At 37.1% G+C, this 11,126-nt stretch overlaps 2 protein-coding genes across 3 annotated transcripts in view; one reads left to right on the top strand and one right to left on the bottom strand.

Annotated features, from left to right (window-relative positions):
• The first annotated feature begins 653 nt into the window (after nt 1–653).
• On the top strand, nt 654–3,266 carry LOC106912879 (C-type mannose receptor 2-like). Its single transcript, XM_014979659.2, has 3 exons — nt 654–1,029; nt 1,501–1,854; nt 2,145–3,266. The coding sequence occupies exons 1-3, from the start codon at nt 771–773 to the stop codon at nt 2,486–2,488; spliced, it is 957 nt and encodes a 318-aa protein (XP_014835145.2). The 5' UTR covers nt 654–770; the 3' UTR covers nt 2,489–3,266.
• A 579-nt stretch (nt 3,267–3,845) lies between these two features.
• Nucleotides 3,846–11,126, bottom strand: part of LOC106912880 (uncharacterized) — a 36,495-nt gene continuing 29,214 nt past the window's right edge. Inside the window, exons 10-16 of one of the 2 annotated variants that reach the window (XM_088016246.1) lie at nt 10,450–10,716; nt 9,902–10,204; nt 7,287–7,604; nt 6,585–6,827; nt 5,719–5,826; nt 5,530–5,605; nt 3,846–5,057 (exon numbers count right to left, since the gene is read on the bottom strand). In XM_088016246.1, the coding sequence (XP_087872372.1) occupies nt 5,553–5,605; nt 5,719–5,826; nt 6,585–6,827; nt 7,287–7,604; nt 9,902–10,204; nt 10,450–10,716 (1,292 nt within the window). In that variant the 3' untranslated portion in view covers nt 3,846–5,057; nt 5,530–5,552. The remainder of the gene's footprint in view (nt 5,058–5,529; nt 5,606–5,718; nt 5,827–6,584; nt 6,828–7,286; nt 7,605–9,901; nt 10,205–10,449; nt 10,717–11,126) is intronic. The other variant, XM_088016245.1, reaches the window with a different exon arrangement.

Genomic DNA, 11,126 nt, shown 5'->3' with positions numbered 1-11,126 from the left:
TTGTCAAAAAGAAATCATTACTGACATAAATTTGTTATAAAAGTATTACTGATTGCACTTTAAAAATTAGGTAACTTTATGTTATTAAAGGTAAAGTTTAAACAGTGATGATTTCCTGGTTAATGTCAAGTTGTCATAACAAAGACATTTTGAATAATGTCAACTTTGTATTAAAAGTGTCATAATTTACCGAATGACGCTTTATGACAACATTCATAAATATTCATGAAGGCTCATTCATGTTCATGACAGGTGTTATGTCATGTTTATAACAGTGTCATGACAGTCTTATTCAACCCCCTTCAAATAAAGTGTTGCCGTTTTTTTTTCACGAATAAACATATATTTTTGATTTTACACATATATTTTCTCCAACAGAGACAAATCAGTCAAAAGAAAGCATTTCTATCAAACATGGAAAACATGCAGAGGAATCTGTTTCTGCTGATTTGGATGGGTAAGTGTCTGCATAAAAGTGGTTGTTGACATTTTCTTAATAAAGGTAAAACAGCCTAATTTTCACTCAAAAGACCACCAGATGGTAACATAAAAACATTTTGATTGTAATTGTTATAAAGTCGATGATGTATTTGCCCTCCTATAACTTCTGTTCTATGTAACCCCACTGAGTATTTTCTGCTGTTTCAGGTCAATGTTGTTTGATTGTCTGTCAGCTCTATCAGTATCACTATGTTAAAGAGGAAAAGACCTGGACTGAAGCTCAGCAGTACTGCAGAGAGAAACACACTGACCTGGTCACAGTGACTAACATGAAGGACATGAAGAGACTCATCAGGAACTCAGCTGGAAATCAGAGGGAAGCTTGGATTGGTCTGTATGATCAAACACATGGTAACAGAACTTGGTACTGGTCTCAGCCTGGAGTGGAGTTCAATGAAAGTGAGACAAACTGGAACACAGGAGAACCAAATGATTATGGAGGGATGCAGAACTGTGGAATCCTATGGAACAACCTGAAGTGGGACGACAAATCCTGTAACATACCTTTAAAGTTTCTCTGTTATAATGGTGAGAATATTTGAGTTTTAAGACCGGAAGGAAATCCAGGATTTCAGATGGAAAGTTGTAATAAAAAGTAAAAGGAAAAAGACTAAAATTTTCCAATTTATTAAAATAGGAAACATTTGAACTATCTTTGATCTAAATCATGGGTGGGCAACTCCAGGACTTGGGGGCCGGAGTCCTGCAACTTTTAGATGTGTCTGTACTTCAACACACCTGAGTCAAATAATGAGGTCATTAGCAGGACTCTGGAGAGAGAACATGACTGCACTTAGGAGGTGATCCAGATATTTGACTGAAGTTTGCTGGACCAGGGAGACATCTCAGAGTTGCAGGACACCGGCCCTCAAGGATCTGGATTCCCCACCCCTGATCGAAATTCTTGAACATTTTAGTATTACATTTTCTGATCTAAAGCCATACTTTGCCCGAACAATATTTAGATAAGTTGGTGCTAACATTTTGTTTCTTACACAGAAAGTAATTCATTCCAGAAATTTCACTTGATTCAAGAAAATAAAAAGTGGATAGAAGCTCAGAGTTACTGCAGAGAGAATCACACAGACCTGATCAGTGGAATGAAGCAGATAGAGGATGAAGAACTGAAGAATGAATCCAGTCCTGGTGGAAGATATACAGATGTTTTAATGGGTCTGTTCAGAGACACCTGGAGGTGGTCAGATGGAAGCAGTTTCTCTTTCAGACACTGGAATAAAGGGTTTGACAATCAGATAATCAACAGTGGTCAATGTGCCTTGACTGTGTTTGATGATGGAGGCAGATGGAGGAATGAGAACTGTACTGAAAGAAAACCCTTCATCTGTTATGATGGTGAGTTTTCCTAATACATATTCTCACAATAAAAGATTTAGTACTCAGTGGCAAAAGACAGTTTAAATTATTCATCTGACAATATGCATTTTCAAATTTGTATTTTGAAAAAATTGAAAATATAAATCAAGTCATGAATGTACAAAACACTTCAAATTCCAAAATGTTCTGTCAAGTCACAGATACGTTTCAGTTTTTCCATGCTGTATTTCATTATTCTTATTTATAAATAACAGCCTTAAACATAAGACATTAATTGTTTTTTTTTCTGTGTTGTGAACGTCTGACAGATAAAGTGACCCTGATCAAAAAAAATAAAACCTGGGAGGACGCCTTGTACTACTGCAGAGATCATCACCATGACCTGGTCACCATCACCAACATTTATGACCAGATATGGATCCAGGAGAAAGTCAAGGAGGCATCGACTGATTATGTCTGGATGGGTCTGCGCTACACCTGCACTCTGGATTTCTGGTTCTGGGTCAGTGATGAGGTGGTCAGCTATCAGAACTGGGCCTTAAATGGACCAGTGGATGACTGTGACATGTCTGGAGCCATGGAGACGGGAGGACAACATCAGTGGAGAAAAAAAAAGGATACTGAGAAGTTTAATTTAATCTGTTTTAAGTAAATCAAGTAGAACATTTGCTGTGTATAAAAACTTCTAACCAGTTATCATTAGACCTGGGCGTCCAGGTTTTAGTCTCCTGGATGGTTTTTGACAACCCTGGACAAAATATAAGAAACTTGCATTATGTCAGTAAAATATTGGAAAAAATTTCACCCTTATTCAAAAAGAAGCAGGATGCATCATTGCATCTAAAGCCCTCAAACAAATTCATCAACAGGTCATATGAAGAAATGCATTAGCAGAATCATGTGACATGTCAAAGCTCACCCAAAAAAATGCGGTTTAGATGCACAACTGTTGTTCTACTGATTTTACCCTTACATTTAACTGAAAACATACAAATTAGTTTAATACAGTTTCAGCAAACATGGAGGACTGAACTGCTGACCGTTTATCTCACTATGAAATATTTATAAGGCCATAAACACAAAGCTCTGCATCTTCAGCTATCTTACCGTTTCAGACTTTTACTTCCAATAAACGGTTCAGGAAGCAGGGCTGCTCTACAAACTCATGGATATGACTCCCACATATTTATGAAGGCCCATAAATATGTGGGAAACCAAATTCTAATTGAGAAATTGAAGCTATATATCCTATCAGTTATGTTTGCTTGTGCAGCCAGTGTGTTTGCTTTTTTTTTTTTTTTGTTTTGTTTTGTTTTGGTCTGGTCTGAGTTCAGTTTTGTTTCTTTGGCCTCTTTTATAAACTCAGATTATCTTTTTGTCATTTATAAATCTTTGGGTTAAAATAAAATAAAAAAAATATTTTTCCAACATTTCCTGTGACTCCTGTTTTTAACTTAGTCCATCACATTCACCTATACAAAAAAAGAGAGAAAATAGAACTTGGTGTAAAAGTCAAATGAGATGTAAATAAGGGTTATTTCAGGTTCTGTATGAAGGCGACTCCATGACAAGATAAACAGGAAAACACAAAATGTTCTGAGGTTTTCCCTGGCGTGGAAGTGAAAACCACATCAGGCTTTTCTTCCCTGTTTTTTTTTCTTTCCCTCCGGAAAAACCTGCTGTTTAAAAATAACACTGAGGAAGGAAGAAGAGATGTTGTTTGAGCAGCAATAAGTTTATACTAAAAAATGGGTTTGGGGCTTTTTTACTCTTCAAAAATTTAATGTCATAATCTAAAAGTTTACTAGAAAATTCTTCAGTTTCTCTTTCTAATGAAGTGACATTTGCACACGCACTCATCTTATTGGCCTGTGATGTCATGTGATGCAAACGTTTTCACTCGAGTTCACCTCTCTGTGTTCCTGTTCTTACGATTGACCTGTGGTGAATCTACCGTCTTGGTTCGTGTTACACATGCAACCAAAGAACCACACAATACTGAAACAGAGTCACTATGAAAATCAGAACATCTTTTATTACAAGAAAGCAAATCAGAAATGTGAAAACAGTGCAGAGCAAGACCCAAATGCTGGGTGGGGTCAGGAGGCAGGTACATGATAAAAAAAATAAAATAAAAAAAAGGAAAACAATCAACAATTTTACTTTAAAAAATATAAAAGGAAACTCAAAAACTAAATTAGAAGATGATGATCCAAGATAGCAAACTAAAACAGCAGCCAAACAGATGAGCAACAAAAAATGGCACTGCAGACAAAAAAGAAAAAATCTTACCAAGTATATTTATTCAGTTTCCAGGGCAAATATCTTAACACTTTAAATGAGCCAAAACTAACTCAGGAGTAACTTTTCCTGAAGAGAGAGGAGCTTGTTTTAAGTCAGTAATTCTGGATCTTGAACACTGATAAAAGATGAATAGTTCTACAGAGATATGTTTTCACTAAAAACATGGGAAACCACAAGATCGGCAAAAAAAATCCAACCAGGAAGTAGAGGCCTAGAAAACCCGACCCGACCAGGTTGGGTCGGGTTTTCTAGGCCGCAGACATTGTTTCCAAGCCTGATCTGATCTAACTAATTATTTTTCATTAGAGTCTCGAGCCCAAAACAAACCCTAAATATTATTTTAATTCAGATTTCACTGCTTTTGTCTACAGACCACAATTTGAAATAGCAGTTGTAATTGTTTTTAGCTTTTTGTTTAACATCTTCCGGCTCCACTTTGTCACTTGTTGTGACCGCAGAGTGAGTCAAGCTCAAACCATCCATGATGTGTGACTGACGGGAGCGGAGCAGGGCAGGGCTTTGGTTTTGGGAAAAACATCAATTTCTTTGCACAAAATCTTTCATCGAAAACGTTCTCTTTGGAAATTGTGTTTCTGTTAAGCAAATTTATTTTTGTAATTCAAATTCATGTTTAATGGAAATGCAGCTGATGAATTTGCAGCAGATTAAAGGAAAGGTAGCATCAAATTACAGAAAACACCATCCAGAATTCATCCCTATACCATAATATGTATGAACTGGTTCAATGCAAATCAAATGATAAAATGTAAAAAAAAAAGAAAAAAGTAATCTTTGTCTGTACACGACTAAAAGAGATTTTACAGGTGAACCTCAAATAATGCACCAGATTTGGTCTCATGGTTACTATGGAGATCCATCTGGGGTTTTCTTGTCATGGTGATGATGAACTTCTCTCCCTGGACCAAAAAGAAAAAGACATTACACAGCTAAAGCAGAGTTAAAAAGGAACATATAGCAGGTTCATTTAGCTTCAACTTGGAATAAGTAACCAAAGCAAGTTTGTACACTGACAAAATATAATAAAACAGTTAGAAAATGTGCAAGTTGCCAAATCAAACTTAAAAATTCCTAATTTTTTCCCATGTGTAAGGTCTCTATCATAGAGACTTTGTGTAGTATAAATCTCTGGGTGAAATTTTAGAGTTTGTGTCTTTTGAAGTTGTATTTTTCTTTTCTTGTTTCCAAATTATCTTGTCAAATTTAGACTAAAAGTTTCCGAAAGAAATAACAGTTTAGTCCGATTTGTTATCTGCAAAAAACTGCTTTGGCCATCAACCACACTCTGAGAACTTCATTCAATAAACTGCTTATGTGTTCACGACCGAACCCACTGGAGAGTAGCAGGACGACAATTTCTGCAAACATCACCTTTGTAGGAGGGAGGAGTGAACTCACTGCAGAGGTAAAGCCTGGTCCTGACCGACTGGCTGCTGTGAATCACCACCTTGATCACAAAAGAAGATTTAAAAATATTTTTGATGAAAATTGTTTTTGCATGTTTATGACGTTGATGTGCTCTGGTAGAAATATGGCCGAGTCAGAAGGAGACGCCCTCACATTTTGACTTTATGAAGTAATAGAGCAGCAGCAGCAGGAGAATGAGAACGATGAATCCAATCACTGATCCAATGACAGGGGAAGATGAGCTTCCAGGTCCGGACGGAGCTGTGTTTAGAGATCAATAAAGATTGTTACCTGTGACTATTATAGCACACAAAACAAATAAATGAACAAACTGTGATGGCGAGCCACGCAGGGTAAGGTCCACACCTCATCATAATTTGATTTCACTTTAATTTACTTTGTGGTTATTACCTTAAATATTCCTTATTATATAATATTTCTTTATTATTCTATAACACCTTACAATGTTTATATGGAGTACACACATATTGACACTGCAAGATCAAAATTCAGTTTTATGTCGTATTAACACTAATTTCTTGGAGTTACCTCAAACTCCTCCTGCCTGGAGGGCAAAAGGCCTAGCAGAGGACTCAGCTTCCTGAAGAACAGCTGATGGCCTCATTGGACTGATCCACATGCTTCGAGCTGGGTGGGGGTGTTTTGGGATTCATTTAATTGTTTTGTGTTAATTGTCATGTGGCAGCCATTTTGTTTTCCCATATTGTGTCCATATGTTTAGCTAAACCAGTATTTAAGAGACCTAATGCGTAATTTAGGAGGTCAGTTAGTTTGTCTCATGTCAATTTGAGGGTTTTGTCAGTTATATCTTTGAGTTTAGTCATTTGAGTCAACCTCTCTTATTGGCATGCATGTCTAATTGCTGTTATGTTAATCATTTTTTATATTATGGGGCTAAATAAAAAAATCACTTTTGAATTCTCCGTTCTGTACCGTTTGGTCCCTGACACAAACACAAAAACAATCATTGCATAAGATAAATGTATTAAAGTCCTCACCTTTAACTCCCATCCAGCTCTGAGGTGAAACTTCTCCTGAATGTTCACACTTGTAGAAACCTTCATCTGACTGAGACACTGCAGAGATCTTCAGCTCTCCTCTGCTGTCATTTTGGATCAGTTTGTCATGATGATAGAAAATCACATCAGAAATATTGTTTTCTCCTCTCCGTCTGCAGCTCAGAGTAACAGAAGCTCCTTCAGTCACAGGATGGACGGGGCTCACCAGGAGAAGATCTTCATCTGGAAACCAGACAGAGAAAATGAAGCTTCAGTCAGAAATCAGCTGCTGGAGACAATTACTGTAGAACAGGCTATATAGATTAAACAGAACATGTTATTTCTATCATAGATTTTTTACATTTTAACTTGTCCACCTTTGTTTAAGCACTAAAATAAGGGGTATTTGTGAAAACACAGTTTTACATAAATTTTAATAAGCTACACAGTAACTCTACGTTGACATACGTAGTAGCTGCTGAAACAGCAACGAAGACTTTATGGAACAGAACAAAAATGCACAAAAAATGTCATTTTAGATCTGAAATTTGGACCTGCCTGATTCTGATGGATGACTGAAGCTTTTTATAAGAACTAATTTACATTAAATGTGCACAAAAAGAAAACTGGTCTGTTTAAATTCAGATTGTGATAAACTGCAAAACTCATGTGATTAATGAAATAACATGTATATTAACATACCATATATACTGATGTTGACTGCATTGCTGAACTCTCCTGATCCAGACTGACACCAGAACACTGATTTAAAGGATTGGTCACTGTTAATGGTACATGAGGATCCAGTCATTTCCCATGAGTTGGAGCAATCTGACAACCGGCGACTAGAGATTATTTCATCATATTCATTCCAAAAACTTATCAACCCATCATAGTTTTCTCCATACTCCTTCACTCTCCACTCAGTAGAGTTTCCTCCACACTTCAGTGTCACAGACTCAGAGGTGAAGTGTTGCTCTCTGTCAGGACTCACTGAGAAAGACGCTGCTGGAGGAGGATCTGAAGAACAACATGGAGGAAATAATCAACACAGGCAAGATAGAAAACCACCTTCGATCAAATGTGAATGTTTTATTCATCGTTAGACTTGTTAAAATAATTTTATATACAGCAATTTATTCCTATATCTATATTTACTGAACAAAAACATAAACGCCCCATGTCAAATATTGTTACCATGTGGAGTTAACAAATGAGCTTTTGATGACATTTTATTGTACAAAAGTAATATTTCTCTTGATTTGTATATAATTTTTAATCCAACTTCCTGTCAGTGACAATTACTCTATCACAATTACTGAGTGGTTTTTATTACTGAGTGCATGGATGAGGCATGCCCAGTGCTTCATCCATAAGACAAAATTAACAACAACTGGACAATCCTTGGACTGGGGTCAATAAAAAGCCACCCCAATATGTTAAATTCTGTCACAAGTCATTTTTCCTCAGATGTCTCAGGTTAAAAGGGATCGTGCCATTGGCATGTTGGATACAGGGATGTCCACCAGAGCAGTAGCTGCATGACTCGATGTCCATTATTGGACTATAGGCCGTTTAAGGGTTTCCAACAGACTGGCGCTACTGCAAGTTGACCTCATCCTCGTCGGCCACTCCAGCACCAGATCGCCACATATGACTTGTTCATCTGTGGGATCGGCTTAGACCAGCGACACACACAGCTGATAGACTGTTGGTCTGCACAACAGAACATCAGACCTCAGACTGTCCATAACCACCTACAAGAAACCAACTTGGTCAAGATCAAATTCCTCAGTCTGACCCCTTCATGTTCAAAGGACTGTCAATCAGCTACAAATGGCCAAACCACAATGTTATCAGTACCGATATGAAGATCAGTAATTACTGAAAATATAGTTTGAGTTTCTCTATATATTGCGTAACCCAAATGTTCATAAACCTTTTGTATTTGACATGAGACATTTATATTTTTGTTAAATGTATAGATACATAAATATGTATAATGTACATATGATGTATGCATATCAGAGGTTGTGCTAGACACGACAGGAATCACTAGGAATGCTTCAGACCTCGTCATAATTTATGCTTAATCTGTTGCAAAAATAAATAAATAAATAAATAAATAAATAAATAAATAAATAAACTTGTGACACATTTGCTCATCAAGAGAGGATTGTGATGCTGAGAAAATGTATAAATATTGAACAAACTTTGGTTTAAGATTGAGGCAGCACTATATGTCTTTTTGTTTGTTTCAATGGCTGTTATTACTCATGAGCAGAAGCATTTATTACTCTGATATAGGGGCGCGATATAGGGTAGAAAAGTGATGACAATTCTATGGGCCCTGACCAACAGGGGGGGCCACCGCAATTTTTTTTTTTGTTTTTATTTTTTGTTCATAGAAATTAAAAACGGGGGCCCTGTCAATTACAAATTTAATCATGTTGTGTTTTTGAAGATTGTTTTTAGCAGTAAAAAATTAATGTTCCCACTTCCAGGTCAAAAAACACACATCCATATTTGCCCTGAACCCCCCTGGATCTGCTTGAAATGGTTCGTTCCTTGTTGGAGCGCTTCACCGTGATGCTGTTAGCAAGAACGATTGTGGCAGTTACAATGCTGCTGAGAAAAATAATAAAATCAGGTTTTCAAAAAATAGAGACAGAGAGAAGAAAAGACAAGAGTGTCTATTTGTAACCCAGTTTTTCTCCAAGAGAGGTGGGCAGACTGTGTGAGATGATCAACCATTTAACTACCGTTTTCCTCCTTTTCACTAGCATTTAATGATTAAGGAACAAAATTCCCAGCATATTCATATATTTAACTTGTCCTGTGTACCTTTTACCACTTAAGAACAGATGAGTCAGTCAGCAGCAGCTTTAACCCACGTCCCTCTTGACCTGTTCTCTCCTGAGTGAAATTAAAGCTGCAGCATGTAACTTTTATAAAAATATATATTTTTTTCCAGATATTTGTTAAAACTGTCATTACGTTGTGACAGTAAGGCATGAGAGATAATCTGTGAAAAATATAGTTCTTCTGCTTTCTCTGATTACAAAGTATTCAGAATCATAATGAAGTGTGTCCTCAATTTCCCACATCACCATCTGTGTCGAGTGTTGCCATTTCCCCCCTTGTTTCCTAAACAAGTGTGTACGGTACGAGAGTGTCAGAGTTGGCGTGACGGACAACCCTGAATTACCAGATTGGACCATTGATGGTAATTACAATTGCAGTTTACAAATGAAACCAGGACAGATAAAGATGATGACTGAACACTGTAGCACTGAGAAGAAATAAACGGAACTGACCTGCAGACCAGACAAATGTTAGTTTACTGTAATGAGTGAAATGCTCTGGGTTTCCTCCTTTAGCTCTACATGCAAATCCTGCTGTGTGTTTCTGTCCATCAATGATGAAGGAGTTCTCTACAGACCCACTGATGCTACCAGGCAGCAGCTCAAATCTGTTGTTGTTCTTTGATAAATCAGGAACAACTTTATACCAGTAGAACCTCCATCCTGCAGATGAAGGTTTAACCTCACACCTCAGAGTCACTGAGGCTCCAGGATTCAGCCATGATGGAGACACAGTGAGGATGGAATCTGGTGCATCTGTTGGAAGAAGAGTTTCAATTAAAGTAAATTAAACACCATGTGACAAGTTTACTATACAATGTCAAAATCTCTTTCAAGAAATTATAGCTCTATATGTAATTTTTTTTGCTGTTTTCCACACCACAGCCTAAATATTCTACTAGCAGCATTAGTTCAAAGATGGTCTTTATTTGAAGAAGAGATACACTGAAGAGTTGAACCAATTTTAGCTTCATTTTAAGTAGCTCTGTATCATAACATACCATTTATGCTGATGTTGACTGCATTGCTGAACTCTCCTGATCCAGACTCACACCAGTACACGGATTCATGGGCTGACCAACTGTTAATGGTATATGAGGAACCAGTCATTTCCCATGAGTTGGAGTAGTCTGACAACTGATATATTCCTCCATACTCCTTCACTCTCCACTCAGCAGAGTTTCCTCCACAGTTCAGTGTCACAGACTCAGAGGTGAAGTGTTGCTCTCTGTCAGGACTCACTGAGAGAGACGCTGCTGGATGAGGATCTGAAGAACATGGAAAAAATTAGAAAATGTCTGATGAAATTTAAACGGGGCCTGCCAATGTTTGCCTGTCTGTTGGAACCCAGCGTTCTGATGTTAAAATTAGCATCAATGTTAAGCTAAAGTGTAGTCAATAGCATGTGCAGAATCACAACCATGTTGACTAATGATTAACATATGTTAAAATTAGTGTATAAGCTAAAATGAGTCAAAATGTTAGTAATAGCCTAACTGCTGTCAATAGCATGTGTGGTATCAAGAGCATGTTGTCCTACATTGACTTTCTCCATTCAGTGTGCTAAACATGGCTAATACATTTTAAAAAAGCTAAAATGCTTATTTTAGGAAAAAGGCTAAGTTAGTGGACCAGTAGTGAGCAGTGAAATGCTAACATTTTTGCTAATGTTAATGCA

Source organism: Poecilia mexicana, unplaced genomic scaffold, assembly GCF_051168715.1.
Source record: "Poecilia mexicana isolate PSO_F unplaced genomic scaffold, ASM5116871v1 scaffold_18, whole genome shotgun sequence".
Classification (NCBI taxonomy): Eukaryota; Metazoa; Chordata; class Actinopteri; order Cyprinodontiformes; family Poeciliidae; genus Poecilia; species Poecilia mexicana.
This window is presented reverse-complemented; position numbering and strand designations above follow the sequence as displayed.

Coding starts and splice junctions, on each gene's coding strand:
- LOC106912879 (XM_014979659.2), top strand. CDS start 771: ATGAAGGACATGAAGAGACTCATCAGGAACTCAGCTGGAAATCAGAGG. Junction 1,030..1,500: donor AAAGTTTCTCTGTTATAATG/GTGAGAATATTT, acceptor TTTCTTACACAG/AAAGTAATTCATTCCAGAAA. Junction 1,855..2,144: donor ACCCTTCATCTGTTATGATG/GTGAGTTTTCCT, acceptor AACGTCTGACAG/ATAAAGTGACCCTGATCAAA.